The sequence below is a fragment of the Cyclopterus lumpus genome, chromosome 20 (genome assembly GCF_009769545.1).
Source record: "Cyclopterus lumpus isolate fCycLum1 chromosome 20, fCycLum1.pri, whole genome shotgun sequence".
Lineage (NCBI taxonomy): Eukaryota > Metazoa > Chordata > Actinopteri > Perciformes > Cyclopteridae > Cyclopterus > Cyclopterus lumpus.
The window spans coordinates 1,460,001-1,480,000 of record NC_046985.1 but is presented as its reverse complement, the minus strand read 5'-3'; the positions used below and the strand labels follow the sequence as shown (position 1 = coordinate 1,480,000).

Sequence of the window (20,000 nt, the reverse complement as noted above, 5' to 3'; positions counted from 1 at the left end):
TAAAGAAAACAGGAGAGGATACAAGGAGACGAGAGGAAAGGAAACAGGAGAGGATACAAGGAGACGAGAGGAAAGAAAACAGGAGAGGATACAAGGAGACGAGAGGAAAGGAAACAGGAGAGGATACAAGGAGTCGAGAGGAAAGGAAACAGGAGAGGATGCAAGGAGACGAGAGGAAAGAAAACAGGAGAGGATACAAGGAGTCGAGAGGAAAGGAAACAGGAGAGGATACAAGGCGACAAGAGGAAAGGAAACAGGAGAGGATGCAAGGAGACGAGAGGAAAGAAAACAGGAGAGGATACAAGGAGTCGAGAGGAAAGGAAACAGGAGAGGATACAAGGAGACGAGAGGAAAGGAAACAGGAGAGGATACAAGGCGACAAGAGGAAAGGAAACAGGAGAGGATACAAGGAGACGAGAGGAAAGGAAACAGGAGAGGATGCAAGGAGACGAGAGGAAAGAAAACAGGAGAGGATACAAGGAGTCGAGAGGAAAGGAAACAGGAGAGGATACAAGGAGTAGAGAGGAAAGGAAACAGGAGAGGATACAAGGCGACAAGAGGAAAGGAAACAGGAGAGGATACAAGGAGACGAGAGGAAAGGAAACAGGAGAGGATACAAGGAGACGAGAGGAAAGGAAACAGGAGAGGATACAAGGAGACGAGAGGAAAGGAAACAGGAGAGGATACAAGGCGACGAGAGGAAAGGAAACAGGAGAGGATACAAGGAGACGAGAGGAAAGGAAACAGGAGAGGATACAAGGCGACGAGAGGAAAGGAAACAGGAGAGGATACAAGGAGTCGAGAGGAAAGGAAACAGGAGAGGATACAAGGCGACGAGAGGAAAGAAAACAGGAGAGGATACAAGGAGACGAGAGGAAAGGAAACAGGAGAGGATACAAGGAGACAAGAGGAAAGGAAACAGGAGAGGATACAAGGCGACAAGAGGAAAGAAAACAGGAGAGGATACAAGGAGAGGAAAGGAAACAGGAGAGGATACAAGGAGACAAGAGGAAAGGAAACAGGAGAGGATACAAGGAGACAAGAGGAAAGGAAACAGGAGAGGATACAAGGAGACGAGAGGAAAGGAAACAGGAGAGGATACAAGGAGACAAGAGGAAAGGAAACAGGAGAGGATACAAGGAGACAAGAGGAAAGGAAACAGGAGAGGATACAAGGAGACGAGAGGAAAGGAAACAGGAGAGGATACAAGGAGACGAGAGGAAAGGAAACAGGAGAGGAGTCATGGACGTTGGATTCTCCTCTCTGAGCGTCATTAAGCCTTCAGAGGAAAGGACTCTTGACAAGGACACATCTGTGATCACTTGTGTGTCCTTGAACCGACCTTGAAGCTCTGGAACATGTCCAGGTTCTGCTGTCTGAACTGGAAGTACTGGGCCAGCAGCCTGAAGGTCTCCGTCTGGTCGAACTTCCTGGCTCTCAGGAAGCGGAGGATGAAGTCGTCGTCCGTCCGCAGGAAACCGATGTCGGGCCGCGACACGATCATGTCCCGCACCTCCGATCAGAAGACAGAAGACAATTAGACAATTAGACAATAATAAGACAATCACAGCGATCGGGGAGCTGAGCGTTATTTTTAAACATTTTATTTTGCTTATTATTTTTATTTTTATTTAAAATGATTCATTTCAAATTAATAAAAAAAAAAAAAAACGTAATTATTAAATCAATCCCACGTCGAAATATTTACTCAAGCACCAAATTTGAATTAATTTATGAGCATTTGTATTTTTATATTTATAATTCTTTTTTTTATACTTTCATATTTGCTTTTTTTATTTTAATGTTTATTATTAATTATATATATTTATTTTTTAAATATTGTTTTATATTTTTATTTGTATTGTTTATATATATATATTTTAAATGTATTATTTTATTTTTACTATTTCCTCCTACGTCAAACAACAAAACAACATGCTTTTATTGTTTTGCTTGTCAATTTAAGCCAAATCATGTTTATTAAATTTATTTAAATGTATTAAATTTGCATATTTTGTGTCTCTTTCAACATGACACACACGTCATTCATCTATTCTATTTACACAGGCTGCAATTTGATGCTTTTAACAGATTGTTTTTTTAAAGCACTAAATAAATCAAAAAGAAAAAACAATTACGTGAATTCATGAGTTCTTAAAAGTCGTGAAGAACAAAGCGCCCGTGAGTCACGATAGAAAGTACAGTTTGGTGGTTTACGGGGACCCCGGTTACCGTTGCCATGCCGCCGTTGCCATGCCGCCGTTGCCATGCCACCGTTGCCATGCTAACCAGCCGCGTACCTGCTGGATGTCCTGGTGCAGCGTGTCGGGGTTCTCGTTCAGCTCCAGGCGAGCCTTCTCCGTCGTGTCCGAGCTCAGGCCGGCGTGGAGGTGAGTCATCGCGAGGTCTCACTCTGCTGCGATTCCCGACGACCAAAAACGTCCCTCGGACCGGCTCGTTGTTTTCTTTTATTCCGACGTGCGGTTCGGTTGTTTTTCGACGTACAGTCGCGTGGAGTCGCCGTTTGGTTTTCGTTGTCGCGATTGGACACAATCTCATTTGCTGCCTTTGATTTTTAAACTCCGTATTTACAAAAACAAAACGCCGGTTTCCGTCAGCGAGAGACAATCGTGGCGGTCGGTGAGCGTGGATCGTCGCTGCCGTCCTGCTCTCACGTCGCTGGGTTTCTTCTGAGGAAGCCGGAAGTTGTTTTTGTTTGTTTGTTTGTGTGCCGGGTTGAAATGTTTGTTACGTTGACGCGTGGTTTAATGAGCAGCACATGAAGAAGAACAAAAGGTCCCGTTCACATCCTTTTTGTCCTAGTTGTGTTCCCGTCCGGCGTCTCTCGGCTCCCTCCTCCTCCGGCTCTCTGTCATCTTTCAGATTCTGGTTCGATCAGTCATGATGAAGACGACGATGACGAGTCCTGTTGTTCTGCACCGGTCGAAGGTCAGAGGTCAAAGGTCAGTTCAGGCAGCTGAGAGAGAGTAGTACAAGTTACAGATACTTTAGTGAGGTTGTGTGTTTTTACGTGATGTGTGTTTTATTGGCAGATTGTAGAACTTTTCTTTTACTTTTAAATGGAATAAAGTCTCCAAGTACTATTTGTACTTTACGTGAGTATTTATACTTCACTTGAGTATTTATACTTCTAATCCGCTACATCTCAGAGGTAAATATTGTACTTTTTGCTGTACTCCATCTCAGAGGTAAATATTACATATATAATAAATACAGAAATAGATGAAAACACAAATTAAAAAAAATGTAAGGAAATTAATAAATAGAGAAATAAATAATACATGTACATAAATAAATGTACAAAGAAAATTATAATTGTGAAATACTTTGAAAATAAATTTAAAAAAGTAATAATTTGTCAAATAAATAAATACATTCGATCTATTAATTTTTCTATATACATATTTCTTTGAATATGGATTTAATTTAAAATATACCTGCACATTTATTTGACGTATTTAAGTCCTCCATACGATGAAAATGACACATTTTGTTTTTTAATCTGCTTAATTTTGCATACGATACACGTTCATAATATGGATTAGTGTTATTTATTGTATCGCTACAATGTATCACACACCTGCTGCTGTTCCTCATGTTAATGAATGGGATCAATAAAGGTTATCTTTATCTCTGATGACCCCACACACACACACACACACACACACACACACACACACACACACACACACACACACACACACACACACACACACACATCCCCCATCTGTCCACTGAGACACTTGAAGGTCCCACTGGGCTCCAGAGATCAAACATCAACAGAATACTATGTTGTCTCATTGGAGGGAAATGTTTAAAATACACACACACACACACACACACACACACACACACACACACACACACACACACACACACACACACACACACACACACACACACACACACACACACACACACACACACACACACACACACACACACACACACACACACACACACACACACACACACACACACACACACACACACACACACACACACACACACACACAGTTTAATGATAAAAGTCACCCTGGTGATGTGTCTGCGGCTCCAAATGTCCTCACAGATATATATAATAATATACACGTGAGCCCGTGTGGGAGGGGCCTCTGCTGCCCGCAGGTCCTTTTAAATAGAGGAGCATGAAAGATGGAGGCAGCCGACCTGCTAGGTGTGCTGGTTGGATCCCGGCCGTCCTGGCTGGCCCGACGGCCCTCCGGTGGTGGTGCTGATGCTGGGGACGGTGGCCATCGGTATCCCGCGGACCGAAAGAAAATAATTAATAAATTTACAAAACAAAAAAAAGAGAGATTTCCGTGCAAAAAAAAAAAAAAAAAAAAAAGGAAACCACGCCGGAAGATAATAAAAAATAAAATAATAATAACCGTTTTCCCTGAAGGCGTCAGAGGTGAGAGGAGCCCGGCCCAGTGGATCCGTGGGGGCTTTGGAGCGCGCGAGGAGGAGATGCGTTTTCACTTTGTGCTCCGAGAAGACGTCAGGATGCTCCCAAACGGCCGGGGCTTTCAAAGTAAAAGAGCGGAGACTTCCGGTTTTTAAAGAAAAGAAATGTTGGATTTTTGTAATTGCTCAAGTCATCAACGATGTTAAAGACATAAATGCAAGATTTATTTCGTGAATTTTTTGCTTTAATCAAAGTGCTTCACAACAATCAGAATCGTTGGACTAGTGAAAAGGTGCAGAACAATAAACAAAGACGTTTAATAAAACAATAAAACATAATAAAAACAATAAGCATAGTGCAATAATCGAGACATCATTTAAAGATAAATATGGTAAACAACAACAACCAGATAACAGTACTTTAAAACAAGGATATATTATAAAATAAAAGTGGCATGTGTATTTTAATAAGAGAAGATGTGCAAAGGGTGTTGAAATAAATTGTTCTGGGGATATTTTTATTATATATGTATTGTATCTTTTACATTTTAAAATGTTATATATTTACAAATATTTTTATATACATATTTTTTTAATATAAATGTATATACATACATACATATATATATATATATATATATATATATATATATATATATATATTTGTGGCCCACAAATTCTACGCTTATATTTTGAAGTCTCATTCTACTCGTTTCCGGTCGTCCTTCTGTCAACACTCTGATTTGACCTACCTGCACGCTCCTGTCTGTGCGAGAGGCTGACGGCCATGCGCGTTCACGAGTAAACCTGGACAAATCGTCGGTTGTACGCGCACGCGGGTATGCGCAAATATATATTTTTTATGCTAAAAGAGTCTGTTAAACACAATATAAATAATAATTGTATTTATTTAATATTGTTACATCACATTCATTTATTTTCTATTCATGCTTATACATAATACATTTAATTAATTTTATTTAAATTACTATTATAATATAGTTTCACGTATATTGACATATGTTGTAGTCATATTTTATGTATGCATTATGTATTTATACATGCTTAATACATTTCATTCATTTTATTTAAATGATTATTTTATTTGTTCATGTATAGTGATATATGTCATAGTATATTATATATATTGTGCATTTTCTTTAAATATGTTATTGCTTACCTGTATATATAAATGCTGCTGTAGCTCTATCTATCTCTCGCTAACGTACGGGCTTTTATTTTGAAGGCGTACAGTATCCCTCCATACGCGATGACGTGTTTCCGCTTGGGCAGAGGTCCGCCGTGTGAACCTCCTCTCAGAAGCCCCTCCAGCGCCCTGTAACCGTCCCAGTAACCGAACTACGGCCGTTACCGACTCCCAACGACGCTCAACCCGCGGGGCGCGTGCCGGTGTGGCGTCGCGAGAGCTCGTCGTTGAGTCGAAGCTGCTGGTCACCGGTCACTCTTCGGGGAAAGGATCGATCCACCGGCATCGCGGTGATCATGGATCAATCGGTAGTGGGGGTCTTCAAGGTGAGAGCCTCCGCGTACGCGATGACGTCACGACCTTAAGTTAGCCTAAGTACTTTTACTTTTATATAACGTTAAACACTCCGGGTGTCGATTCACTTCCGGGTTTTCTTTCCTGGGTTTTTAAATTGTTTTAATTAAATTAATTAGAATAATAGTTGTGTTTTCTCCGTGACGTCAGTGAATAATTCCGTCTCCTAAATAGTGTGGGCGTGGCCCTGGAAACGCGAGGGGGCGTGGTTTAGCGCAGACATGTCTAAACATGTCTCTGTCCAAGCTCCAGGTCCTCAAACCCTGACCCCCCCCCCCCCCAGGGCCTCAAACCCTGACCCCCCCACCCAGGGTCCTCAAACCCTGACCCCCCACCCAGGTCCTCAAACCCTAACCCCCCACCCAGGGTCCTCAAACCCTGACCCCCCACCCAGGTCCTCAAACCCTAACCCCCCACCCAGGGCCTCAAACCCTGACCCCCCCAGGACTGTTTTATTGATAATAATATAATGTGTTAAACAGAGTTGATTTAAACTAGTTTAACTATGTTTTATTAATAATATAATGTGTTAAACAGAGTCCGTGGGGTCCGGTGGCCCCGGAGCCTCGGAGCTGCTCTCTGACTGAAGTGATGAGCGAACAGCTGGCGACACAACTGGAGGAGGAAAACAAGGCCCCCCCCCCCCTCACTGGGTAGTGTGTGTGTGTGTGTGTGTGTGTGTGTGTGTGTGTGTGTGTGTGTGACAGTACTTTGTAGTTGTTTTCTAGTAAACAACCTGTCTCTATCTGCCTGTCTCCCTCCCTGTTTCTCCTCTCTCCACCTCCTCTCCTCTCTCCACCTCCTCCTCCTCCTCCACCTCCTCCTCTCCTCTCTCCACCTCCCCCTCCCTCAGCCCCTCAGCAGACCTCCTCCCGTCAGACGACTCCTCGGAGACGACCAGCGACTTGATGCTGGCTAAGATGCTTCAGATGCAGTTTGACCGAGAGTTTGACGACCAGCTCCTTCGGGAGGAGAAGAAGTTCAACGGGGACAGCAAAGGTGAGGAGGAGGAGGAGGAGGAGGAGGAGGAGGAGGAGGAGTCCGTCCTGACAGGTGAGCTCACTGATCCACCTGTCTTGTGTCCAGTGTCCATCTCCTTTGAGAACTACCGCATGGTCCATCCGTACGAAGACAGCGACAGCTCGGAGGACGAGGTGGACTGGCAGGACACGAGACACGACCCCTACAGAGCTGGTGAGGGGTGGACAAAATAACAGGAACGCCTCAAGCTGCAATCAGCAATTAATCAATTCAACTTTATTCCTAACGCACATTTCATATTTTCATTTCTATTTCTTTTTTTAATCAATCCCACATTAAAACAAATTATTATATATATATATATATAATTTTTTGACAACTTTTTAAACATTTTTAAATGTTATTTATTTTCTTTTTTTATTCCCACGTAAAAATATTTATATTTTTCGTCTAGTTAGAGTTTGTGTATGAACTGAAACTCGTGAGACGATAAAATGATAAAAAGGAAAAATAAAGAAGTAAAACGTCATGAAATAACAATAAATAAATATAATAGGAAAACATTTTGCAACTGAAATACAATAAAACAAGTGATAAATGATATAGCAATTAAATATAATTAAATGTTTTGTTAAATCTGCAACAAAATTATAAAAAATATATATTTATAAATAAAATGATAAAATAGGTATTTTATCATTTCATATAATATATATAATATAATATAATATAACAGGAATACCTCACAAGTAATAATAATTATATAATATATAAATTATATATATATAATAAATAATATTATATTAATATATAATATTATATAATATATATATATAATTTTTGTACTTGTTGAGGTGTTCCTGTTTTTTTTGTCCCGCCTAAAGTGCTAAAACAATATTCCTTTCTCTTGTAAAAGAGTAATATTTGTTTGTGTTAAAGCTCTAAGTGTCGGTCCAGGTCTTATTGATCACAGCGGCTCTGAGGCGGTTCGTGTTTCTGTGTTCGATTCCTGCAGAAAAGCCTCAGACGACACCGAGGAAAGGTTTCACCGGCAAAGGGAAGAACATCACCACGAAACACGACGCGGTGACCTGCGGACGCAAGAACACGGCGCGCATGGACAACGTCAGTATTGATTAGGAGATATTAACAGATATAGATCATCAGAAATACTACATGTTATGCTTTTACTTTGTTATAGACATTTATAAGGTTTTATATCTTCATGTCTACTCGTGTTCACTGAGCAGAGCCTGAACGCACCATCATGTAACTGAAGTGAACCTCCGCTGGTTCTCCGTTAGCGGTGCTGCTAACGTTACTAGCTCGCCTCCTGTTGGTCTGAACACTGATTGGTTGTTAACAAAGTCACATGACCAGAGACCAGAGAAACGTCATGATCACATGTTCTACTGATCACATGTTTTATATGAATATTGGAGGAGAACGTGAGAGATTTTATTTCCGTCCTGCAGTTTGCTCCAGAGGTCCACGTGGGGGACGGGATGGGGATGGACCTGAAGTTGTCCAACCAGGTGTTTAACTCCCTGAAGCAGCACTGCAACAGCGAGCAGAGACGCAGCGCCAGACTGCACGAGAAGAAGGAGCACTCCACGGCCGTACGTAGAAATACACGTTTATTTCATTCAAGTCTAGACACTCTATTATTATCGACATTGTAAAATGTTTCTCTCTTCCTCTTCAGGAACAAGCGGTGGACCCTCGCACTCGTCTGCTGATGTACAAAATGGTGAACGCCGGCGTTCTGGAGAACATCAACGGCTGCATCAGCACCGGAAAGGAGTCGGTCGTGTTCCACGCCAACGGAGGAAGGTGGGTGGGCGACTCCTCTGGTTGTATAGAAGTCTATGCTTCGTGTGTTAAAGCTGCATTCTCTCTCCTGACCACCATGGGGCGACTCCTCTGGTTGTATAGAAGTCTATGCTTCATGTGTTAAAGCTGCATTCTCTCTCCTGACCACCAGGGGGCGACTCCTCTGGTTGTATAGAAGTCTATGCTTCATGTGTTAAAGCTGCATTCTCTCTCCTGACCACCAGGGGGCGACTCCTCTGGTTGTATAGAAGTCTATGCTTCATGTGTTAAAGCTGCATTCTCTCTCCTGACCACCAGGGCGCGACTCCTCTGGTTGTATAGAAGTCTATGCTTCATGTGTTAAAGCTGCATTCTCTCTACTGACCACCAGGGGGCGACTCCTCTGGTTGTATAGAAGTCTATGCTTCATGTGTTAAAGCTGCATTCTCTCTCCTGACCACCAGGGGGCGACTCCTCTGGTTGTATAGAAGTCTATGCTTCATGTATTAAAGCTGCATTCTCTCTCCTGACCACCAGGGGGCGACTCCTCTGGTTGTATAGAAGTCAATGCTTCATGTGTTAAAGCTGCATTCTCTCTACTGACCACCAGGGGGCGACTCCTCTGGTTGTATAGAAGTCTATGCTTCATGTGTTAAAGCTGCATTCTCTCTCCTGACCACCAGGGGGCGACTCCTCTGGTTGTATAGAAGTCTATGCTTCATGTGTTAAAGCTGCATTCTCTCTCCTGACCACCAGGGGGCGACTCCTCTGGTTGTATAGAAGTCTATGCTTCATGTGTTAAAGCTGCATTCTCTCTCCTGACCACCAGGGGGCGACTCCTCTGGTTGTATAGAAGTCTATGCTTCATGTATTAAAGCTGCATTCTCTCTCCTGACCACCAGGGGGCGACTCCTCTGGTTGTATAGAAGTCTATGCTTCATGTGTTAAAGCTGCATTCTCTCTATTGACCACCAGGGGGCGACTCCTCTGGTTGTATAGAAGTCTATGCTTCATGTGTTAAAGCTGCATTCTCTCTCCTGACCACCAGGGGCGACTCCTCTGGTTGTATAGAAGTCTATGCTTCATGTGTTAAAGCTGCATTCTCTCTCCTGACCACCAGAGGGCGACTCCTCTGGTTGTATAGAAGTCTATGCTTCATGTATTAAAGCTGCATTCTCTCTCCTGACCACCAGGGGGCGACTCCTCTGGTTGTATAGAAGTCTATGCTTCATGTGTTAAAGCTGCATTCTCTCTACTGACCACCAGGGGGCGACTCCTCTGGTTGTATAGAAGTCTATGCTTCATGTGTTAAAGCTGCATTCTCTCTCCTGACCACCAGGGGGCGACTCCTCTGGTTGTATAGAAGTCTATGCTTCATGTGTTAAAGCTGCATTCTCTCTCCTGACCACCAGGGGGCGACTCCTTTATGGAAATTATGGTCATTTAGAGTCAAACAGACCATAAAGCAGGGTATGCTTTAGGGCGGGGCTACACGGTGATTGACAGGTCTAAGACATACGGTGTCTAAACGGTGGACGTAAACATATACAAACTTAAATTTAAAAAGCTCCTATTGTTTGTGTTTTGAAGTTTACTTCCGTCAAAAGGAAAACAAGCTCACTGCACGTGCTCAGAACGTTCTTCTTCTTCTTCTCTGGTATTTGATGCATTGTTGACGCAGAGACAATCGGCCCTTCTTTAAAACCCCGTCTGATTGGCCGGCGTTTCAGCCTGGAGGAGCAGCCCGTTCCGGACGAAGTGGTGCTGAAGGTCTTCAAGACGACGCTCAACGAGTTCAAGAACCGCGACCGCTACATCAAAGACGACTACCGCTTCATCGACCGCTTCAGCAAGCTGAACCCGAGGAAGGTCATCCGGCTGTGGGCCGAGAAGGAGATGCACAACCTGACCAGGTACACGCCCCCCCCCTGCTGCTCTTTGGTCTTTGCTTTTCAAAATAAAAGCCCTGCTCCTCTGTGGAAACGGAACCATCACGACGAGATGTAGAGAACTAGAACGCGTCTTTAGTGAAGAATTACACAGTTATTGGGACATAAATCATATGGAAAGAAAGACTTTTTCTAATTTACAATTCTTTTTTTAAAATTATTATCTATCTATATATATATATATATATATATATATATATATATATATATCTCTCTATCTCAATATGAGTGTTGTTGTCACATGACGTCATAGTTTCACTGAGGAGCTCAGAATGTAATGTTTTTATTACAATCTGTTTAAAGTAAACGTGTATTTGAGGTCCAGGGTGTTGACGTGGTGCTTGTGGTCTTCAGGATGAGGAAGGCAGAGATCCCGTGTCCTGAGGTGGTGCTCCTGAAGAAGCACATCCTGGTGATGTCCTTCATCGGTAAAGACCACGTTCCTGCTCCCAAGCTCAAAGACGTGCTCCTGGGCTCCGAGGACATGAAGACCGCCTTCTACCAGGTCCTCCACGTACGTAGGCTGCACAGCAAGGACTGCAGAGTACTGCAGAGTACTGCAGAGTACTGCGCAACAAGTACTGCAGAGTACTGCAGAGTACTGCACAGAGTACTGCAGAGTACTGCACAGCAAGTACTGCAGAGTACTGCAGAGTACTGCAGAGTACTGCAGAGAGTACTGCACAGCAAGTACTGCAGAGTACTGCACAGAGTACTGCACAGCAAGTACTGCAGAGTACTGCACAACAAGTACTGCAGAGTACTGCAGAGTACTGCACAACAAGTACTGCAGAGTACTGCAGAGTACTGCAGAGTACTGCACAACAAGTACTGCAGAGTACTGCAGAGTACTGCAGAGTACTGCACAACAAGTACTGCAGAGTACTGCACAGTACTGCAGAGTACTGCAGAGTACTGCACAGTACTGCAGAGTACTGCAGAGTACTGCACAGCAAGTACTGCAGAGTACTGCAGAGTACTGCACAACAAGTACTGCAGAGTACTGCACAGTACTGCAGAGTACTGCACAGAGTACTGCAGAGTACTGCACAGAGTACTGCACAGCAAGTACTGCAGAGTACTGCAGAGTACTGCAGAGTACTGCACAGAGTACTGCACAGCAAGTACTGCAGAGTACTGCAGAGTACTGCAGAGTACTGCACAGCAAGTACTGCACAGAGTACTGCACAGAGTACTGCAGAGTACTGCAGAGTACTGCAGAGTACTGCACAGCAAGTACTGCACAGAGTACTGCACAGAGTACTGCACAGAGTACTGCAGAGTACTGCAGAGTACTGCAGAGTACTGCACAACAAGTACTGCAGAGTACTGCAGAGTACTGCACAACAAGTACTGCAGAGTACTGCACAGCAAGTACTGCAGAGTACTGCGCAGAGTACTGCAGAGTACTGCACAGAGTACTGCAGAGTACTGCAGAGTACTGCACAACAAGTACTGCAGAGTACTGCAGAGTACTGCACAACAAGTACTGCAGAGTACTGCAGAGTACTGCACAGAGTACTGCAGAGTACTGCACAACAAGTACTGCAGAGTACTGCACAACAAGTACTGCAGAGTACTGCACAGAGTACTGCAGAGTACTGCAGAGTACTGCACAACAAGTACTGCAGAGTACTGCAGAGTACTGCACAGCAAGTACTGCAGAGTACTGCACAACAAGTACTGCAGAGTACTGCAGAGTACTGCAGAGTACTGCAGAGTACTGCACAGAGTACTGCACAGAGTACTGCACAGAGTACTGCAGAGTACTGCACAGCAAGTACTGCAGAGTACTGCACAGAGTACTGCAGAGTACTGCACAGCAAGTACTGCAGAGTACTGCAGAGTACTGCACAGCAAGTACTGCAGAGTACTGCACAGAGTACTGCACAGAGTACTGCGCAGAGTACTGCGCAGAGTACTGCAGAGTACTGCAGAGTACTGCACAGAGTACTGCAGAGTACTGCAGACTCAAAGACGTACTCATGCAAAGTGGTTCTCCATTTAGAGTCGATTGTTTTGATTTATTTAACTTTATAGTAATTTAATCAACATTAAATTAGGTTACACACGTTTCAATATCATTAGAGCGACAATAATCTCTCTCTCTCTGCCTGTCTGTCTCTCTCTCTCTCTGTCTCTCTCTGTCTCTCTCTCTCTCTGTCTGTCTCTGTCTCTCTCTCTGCCTGTCTGTCTCTCTCTCTCTCTGTCTGTCTCTGTCTCTCTCTCTGCCTGTCTGTCTCTCTCTCTCTGTCTCTCTCTCTGTCTCTCTCTCTGTCTCTCTCTCTGCCTGTCTCTCTCTCTCTCTGCCTGCCTGTCTCTCTCTCTGTCTCTCTCTGCCTGCCTGTCTCTCTCTCTGTCTCTCTCTCTGCCTGTCTGTCTGTCTGTCTCTCTCTCTCTCTCTCTGCCTCTCTCTCTCTCTGCCTGCCTGTCTCTCTCTGTCTCTCTCTGTCTCTGTCTCTCTCTCTCTGTCTCTCTCTCTGCCTGCCTGTCTCTCTCTGTCTCTCTCTGTCTCTGTCTCTCTCTCTCTCTCTGCCTGCCTGTCTCTCTCTCTGTCTCTCTCTGCCTGCCTGTCTGTCTCTCTCTCTCTCTCTCTGCCTGCCTGTCTCTCTCTGTCTCTCTCTCTCTCTGTCTCTCTCTCTCTGCCTGCCTGTCTCTCTCTGTCTCTCTCTCTGCCTGCCTGTCTCTCTCTCTGTCTCTCTCTCTGTCTCTCTCTCTGCCTGCCTGTCTCTCCCTGTCTCTCTCTCTGCCTGTCTGTCTCTCTCTCTTTCTGCCTGTCTCTCTCTCTCTGTCTCTCTCTCTGCCTGTCTGTCTCTCTCTGTCTCTCTCTCTGCCTGTCTGTCTCTCTCTGTCTCTCTCTCTCTGTCTCTCTCTCTGCCTGTCTGTCTCTCTCTGTCTCTCTCTCTCTGTCTCTCTCTCTGCCTGCCTGTCTCTCCCTGTCTCTCTCTCTGCCTGTCTGTCTCTCTCTCTCTCTGTCTCTCTCTCTGCCTGCCTGTCTCTCCCTGTCTCTCTCTCTGCCTGTCTGTCTCTCTCTCTCTCTGTCTCTCTCTCTCTCTGCCTGCCTGTCTCTCTCTCTGCCTGTCTCTCTCTTTCTGCCTGTCTCTCTCTCTCTGTCTCTCTCTCTCTGTCTCTCTCTCTCTCTGCCTGTCTCTCTCTCTGCCTGTCTCTCTCTCTGTCTCTCTCTCTCTCTGCCTGCCTGTCTCTCTCTCTGCCTGTCTGTCTGCAGGTGATGCAGCAGCTGTATCAGGAGTGTAACCTGGTTCACGCTGACCTCAGTGAATACAACATGCTGTGGCACGAAGGAAAGGTAGCACATGGAGATGTCCACTTGGTTCCTGCTTCCTTTCCTTCCACGCGTCCTCCTTTTAACTCCTCTGCCTTTCTTTAATTATATTGTTATGTTGCAGGTGTGGCTGATTGATGTGAGTCAGTCCGTGGAGCCCACGCACCCTCACGCCCTGGAGTTCCTCTTCAGGGACTGCAGGAACGTTTCCACGGTAACGGAAGTTAAACTTCAACTGTGAACACATCATGAAAACGCATAAAGTTTATTTAATCATCTTTTCTATTTAGTGGGAATTGAAATGTCTTGTTTAGATTCAGCAAAAATAAAGTCTGTTTGTAATTTAATTGATTCGCCGCGCTAATTTTTCAATTCAGTTTATTTTATATATTCAATATTATTTTATATATATTCAAACGTCTTTATTTAAACGTCTTTATTTGAACGTCTTTATTTGAACGTCTTTATTTAAACGTCTTTATGTGACCGTCTTTATTTAAGCGTGTTTATTTAAACGTCTTTATTTAAACGTCTTTCTTTGACCGTCTTTATTTGAACGTCTTTATTTAAACGTCTTTATTTAAACGTCTTTATTTAAACGTCTTTATTTGAACGTCTTTATTTGAACGTCTTTATTTAAACGTCTTTATGTGACCGTCTTTATTTAAGCGTGTTTATTTAAACGTCTTTATTTGAACGTCTTTATTTGAACGTCTTTATTTGAACGTCTTTATTTAAACGTCTTTATTTAAACGTCTTTATTTGACCGTCTTTATTTGACCGTCTTTATTTGAACGTCTTTATTTAAACGTCTTTATTTAAATGTCTTTATTTGAACGTCTTTATTTAAATGTCTTTATTTGACCGTCTTTATTTAAATGTCTTTATTTGAACGTCTTTATTTAAACGTCTTTATTTAAACGTCTTTATTTAAACGTCTTTATTTGACCGTCTTTATTTAAACGTCTTTATTTGAACGTCTTTATTTAAACGTCTTTATTTAAACGTCTTTATTTAAACGTCTTTAATTGACCGTGTTTATTTAAACGTGTTTATTTAAACGTCTTTATTTAAACGTCTTTATTTAAACGTCTTTATTTGACCGTCTTTATTTGAACGTCTTTATTTAAACGTCTTTATTTGAACGTCTTTATTTGAACGTCTTTATTTGACCGTCTTTATTTAAATGTCTTTATTTGAACGTCTTTATTTAAACGTCTTTATTTAAACGTCTTTATTTGACCGTCTTTATTTGACCGTCTTTATTTGAACGTCTTTATTTAAACGTCTTTATTTAAACGTGTTTGGTCTCAGTTCTTCCAGAAGAGAGGAGTGAGTGAGGCCATGAGCGTCTACGAGCTCTTCAACCTCGTGAGCGGCCTGAACATCCCTGTTGGTGAAGAAGAGGAGGCCGAGTTCATGGCTGAGGTCTGACACACAGACACACAGACACACAGACACACACACACACACAGACACACACACACACACAGACACACACACACACACACACACACAGACACACAGACACACACACACACACACACACACACAGACACACACACACACACAGACACACACACACACACACACACACACACACAGCCCTCTAGTGTTCCTTAAAGGTGACTGAGATGTTGTTATTCTGGACATTCTGTCACATCTTTGTGGTCTCGTTTTTCAAAATAAAAGTCCAGAACCATCAGGACTAAAAGTAGAACTAAAACAGTTCTACAGAGACATAAATCATTAAAATGACAAAAACACAATTATCCAACACTAAACACATGACTGCTGGTCTCAGAATGTCTTTAACACAATCTAAAGTAAACAGATTATCTGAGGAGAGATTTTAAATGAGACGTACTCCCCCCCCCTCTCCCTCTCCCCCCCCCCCCCCCCCCCCCCTCTCCCTCTCCCCCCCCCCTCTCTCTCCCTCTCCCCCCCCCCCCTCCCTCCCTCAGATCGAGGCGTTGGAGAAGAGGAACGAGGATCACGTGCAGCGTCGAGGGAAGAAAACGTTTCCGGCCTCCTGTGAAGACGTCGGTCCTCCATTACAACCCGACTCTGATGACTAACCCCGCCCCCCCTTCTTCACCCCCCCTCCCGGCTCTCTCTCTCTTCACGACCCCCCGTGTTGAAAACAAGCTGTAAAAGAGGAGACGAATGGAGGAGGCTCCTCCTCCTTCAACCACCCACCAACTGCTCCCTTTAAAACAGGCCGACGGAGCTCCGCCTCCTGGCTGCAGGGGGGAGGAGCTTCAGAGCGTCCCGAGAGGCGGCGCCGAGTGTTTCTGAAGCCGAGACGCGACTCCCGTCCTCCGGCTGCGAGAAGAGGACGACGGCGCTGCTCAGAGGGTCGTTTGATAAGAAACTGATATATTCATTATTATATTATAATATCAATATTTTAAGTTTATATTACATAATATTATTATTGTATAATAGTAACAATAATAATAATACAATTTATAAAAATAACATTGTAATAATATTATTATTATTTTCAAAGAATAGTTATTAAGGGATTAAAACATGTTATGACTCCATTAAATCAGACAATTAAAATGAATGATTAAAGTCGTTCTGTTTCAACGTACAGGTCTAACTTATTAATAATATTATTTTGCTCTCCTAAAATCTATTGGAAGGGAAATAGAAGTTGGTCGGGGGGGGTCAAAGGTCACGGCTGTCTGGAAGCAGAAAGGAGTTATTAAATGTTTCGGTAACTCTTGAAATTGAAGCGCAGAAGAAAAAAATGCAAGAAAATTAAAAGTCATCTCTTTGTGTCGTTGAAGGAAAAACAGGAAAATAAAACTGATTGTGGCTTTAATTCTGAAAAACTGGTGTGTTTTTAATCTTAACGGATTAAAATATGAATGTTTCTGGATTTATTCTAATGAATAAGATGTGACATTAAAAGGTGAACATTAAAACTTTTTATTTCTTTTTATATTATAATATAATGTCAGTTAAACACGAGTTTGTTCTATCTATAACAATATATAATCTAATGTTTCTCTCAATCACGTGACCTCAGACCATCACATGACTCCCAGACCATCACATGACTGCGAGCAGCAAAACAAACTGACTTCCGATCTGACTCCTTCAGAATAAGAGTAGTATACAAAATTATAACAGTTTGAGTTTAATGAATAAATGTGCATTTGAGAAATAGATAAAAATGCACAAACAAACATTTGTTGATGCTTTATTTATCTTGCCTATATAATAAAAGAATATAGAATTAACGATGGATAAATAATCAAGTTAAAGCTGTAAAATGTCTAATTTAGCATGTCTATTATGTAACAAAAAATATATTATAAATGCCATTTATTAATCGGAAGTACGTTTGCACATGAAATTAATTTGGCTTGTTAATTGGTGCATAACAATAAATGTGAAATATCATAAGGCATAATTTAGAAATAAAAGTAACTACATTTAACATAAAATATGATAAACAAACAAACAATACAATAGTATGTTAAGATAAATATATTAGTAGGATGTGGAAATATGTTTAATTATAATACATAATAATATGTGCTTTTATTGGATGGGAAGTCAAATGAAACAGCAATTTACACTTTTTTTGTTGCACCAATTCACCAAAGCAAATTCCTTGTATATGAACGGGTATATATATTCTCCGCTTTTATTTTGAAGAGCCAAACCGGAACGCGGAAGTGTAACGGACGTCCGTTGAAGTGATCGGTTCTGCTGCTAGTGTTCCGTCAGGAGTCTGAACTGACGGTAGAACCACCGCAACAAGACTACTTCCGGCCGTGAGCATGAGTGAGGACCGAGAGGAACGTCCCCTGGACCGGGAGGAACGTCCACCGGACCGGGAGGAACACTACCTGGACCGGGAGGAACACTACCTGGACCGGGAGGAACACTACCTGGAGCTCTGCGAGAACCCGGTGCAGTTTGAAAACGCCTCCAGCGTCAACAACGTCTTCTTCGACGAGGCCAACAAGCAGGTGAGCGCAGCCGGTTCGTCATCACGTCATACGTCATACGTCATCACGTCGTCGTGTCAAAATCGTTTCTGTATAGTCTCTAGAATAACAGTACTAACACCACACTGTAAGGTACTTTATTACAGTATAAGTACTAACACCACACTGTAAGGTACTTTATTACAGTATAAGTACTAACACCACACTGTAAGGTACTTTATTACAGTATAAGTACTAACACCACACTGTAAGGTACTTTATTACAGTATAAGTACTAACACCACACTGTAAGGTACTTTATTACAGTATAAGTACTAATCCCACACTGTAAAATACTAATACCACATGTACAGTACTAATCCCACACTGTAAAGTATTAATCCCACACTGTAAAGTACTAATACTACATGTAAAGTACTAATACCACATGTAAAGTACTAATTCCACATGTAAAGTACTAATACCACATGTAAAGTACTAATACCACATGTAAATTACTAATCCCACACTGTAAAGTATTAATCCCACACTGTAAAGTACTAATACTACATGTAAAGTACTAATACCACATGTAAAGTACTAATCCCACACTGTAAAGTACTAATACCACATGTAAAGTACTAATACCACATGTAAAGTACTAATTCCACATGTAAAGTACTAATACCACATGTAAAGTACTAATTCCACATGTAAAGTACTAATACCACATGTAAAGTACTAATACCACATGTAAATTACTAATCCCACACTGTAAAGTATTAATCCCACACTGTAAAGTACTAATACTACATGTAAAGTACTAATACCACATGTAAAGTACTAATCCCACACTGTAAAGTACTAATCCCACATGTAAAGTACTAATCCCACATGTAAAGTACTAATCCCACATTACTAATCCCACACTGTAAAGTACTAATCCCACATGTAAAGTATTAATCCTACACTGTAAAGTATCCTGATGTTTTGTGTACTTCCTGTTTCGTTGGCTGCAGGTGTTCGCGGTGCGTTCAGGGGGAGCCACAGGTGTGGTGGTCAAAGGCCCGGACGACAAGAGCAGCGTTGCGTTCAGGTACATTCGCCTGTGCAGGAAACATCCGTGATGCGTTCAATGACGTTCAGGGGTTTTATGGTCAATCTGCCGTGAAATGTGCCGATCAATAACCGCGAGTAATGATTGTGACGTCGTCCTCCACAGAATGGACGACAGAGGAGAAGTGAAGTGCATCAAGTTCTCCATCGGGAACAAGATCTTAGCGGTTCAGAGGACCTTGAAGTCTGTGGTGAGTCAGCGGAGGTTTCATGATCGTTAATATCATTATATAATAATAATTATAATGATAATAATAATATCCGTGTGGCTATCTGAGGACAAACTGGCCTAAACTACTGATCTAACGTTCTTCTGCAGGATTTTATCAACTTTATACCCGACTATCCGCACACAGAGTTCACCCAGGAATGCAAGGTATCCCATCATATTCTGTCTCTTTATATACGTATATATATGTATATTTATACTGTGTGTGTATATATATTTATATGTATATTTGTACATATCTATCTATAATTTTATATATTTATTTATATACTATATCTTTACATATTTTATTTATATGTATTTTTTTAATTTATGTTTATATATATTTGTATTTATTCATATTTATATATATTATATGTATTTGTATATATTTATATCTATATCTATATATATATCTTTATTATTTCTTCCATGTTAAAACAAATTGTCATATAAGAAAAAGAGTTTAAAAGTAACAACGATAAAGAATATGAATTAAAATAGTTTATTTTCTTTGAAATAAATAAACTGCGTGTGCGTCGTTGTTGTTGTTGTTGTTGTCGTCGTGCAGACGAAGAACGCGAGTGTTTTGGGGTTCTGTTGGACCAGCTGGAACGAGCTCGTCTTCATCACCGACCAGGGGATCGAGTTCTACCAGGTGACTCGCTTCCACTGCGAAACCACTCAAACCAGTTCACATTTCACCGGTCAT

General features: G+C 42.1%; 3 protein-coding genes across 4 annotated transcripts in view; 2 read left to right on the top strand and 1 right to left on the bottom strand.

The window, feature by feature from the left end:
- Positions 1-5,719, bottom strand: part of LOC117749520 (clavesin-1-like) — a 10,776-nt gene extending 5,057 nt beyond the window's left edge. The window contains exons 1-5 of the mRNA XM_034560133.1: positions 5,609-5,719; positions 4,413-4,547; positions 4,192-4,261; positions 2,301-2,977; positions 1,343-1,513 (exon numbers count right to left, since the gene is read on the bottom strand). Coding sequence (XP_034416024.1) covers positions 1,343-1,513; positions 2,301-2,399 — 270 coding nt within the window. The 5' untranslated portion in view covers positions 2,400-2,977; positions 4,192-4,261; positions 4,413-4,547; positions 5,609-5,719. The remainder of the gene's footprint in view (positions 1-1,342; positions 1,514-2,300; positions 2,978-4,191; positions 4,262-4,412; positions 4,548-5,608) is intronic.
- On the top strand, positions 5,711-16,847 carry riok3 (RIO kinase 3 (yeast)). The gene is made up of 13 exons (XM_034560108.1): positions 5,711-5,961; positions 6,527-6,642; positions 6,843-6,988; positions 7,076-7,183; positions 7,986-8,095; positions 8,446-8,589; positions 8,676-8,803; positions 10,513-10,695; positions 11,086-11,245; positions 13,958-14,038; positions 14,139-14,228; positions 15,329-15,442; positions 15,979-16,847. The coding sequence occupies exons 1-13, from the start codon at positions 5,932-5,934 to the stop codon at positions 16,090-16,092; spliced, it is 1,524 nt and encodes a 507-aa protein (XP_034415999.1). The 5' UTR covers positions 5,711-5,931; the 3' UTR covers positions 16,093-16,847.
- An 832-nt stretch (positions 16,848-17,679) lies between these two features.
- Positions 17,680-20,000, top strand: part of rmc1 (regulator of MON1-CCZ1) — a 10,931-nt gene continuing 8,610 nt past the window's right edge. Inside the window, exons 1-5 of one of the 2 annotated variants that reach the window (XM_034560105.1) lie at positions 17,680-18,006; positions 18,984-19,060; positions 19,187-19,271; positions 19,400-19,456; positions 19,860-19,946. In XM_034560105.1, coding sequence (XP_034415996.1) covers positions 17,815-18,006; positions 18,984-19,060; positions 19,187-19,271; positions 19,400-19,456; positions 19,860-19,946 — 498 coding nt within the window. In that variant the 5' untranslated portion in view covers positions 17,680-17,814. The remainder of the gene's footprint in view (positions 18,007-18,983; positions 19,061-19,186; positions 19,272-19,399; positions 19,457-19,859; positions 19,947-20,000) is intronic. The other variant, XM_034560104.1, reaches the window with a different exon arrangement.

Bases quoted from the DNA above. Each gene is read 5' to 3' on its own strand.
- riok3 (XM_034560108.1), top strand. From the start codon at position 5,932: ATGGATCAATCGGTAGTGGGGGTCTTCAAG. The intron at 7,184-7,985 runs GTGAGGGGTGGA...CGATTCCTGCAG, and splicing joins ACACGACCCCTACAGAGCTG to AAAAGCCTCAGACGACACCG. The intron at 10,696-11,085 runs GTACACGCCCCC...TGTGGTCTTCAG, and splicing joins GAGATGCACAACCTGACCAG to GATGAGGAAGGCAGAGATCC.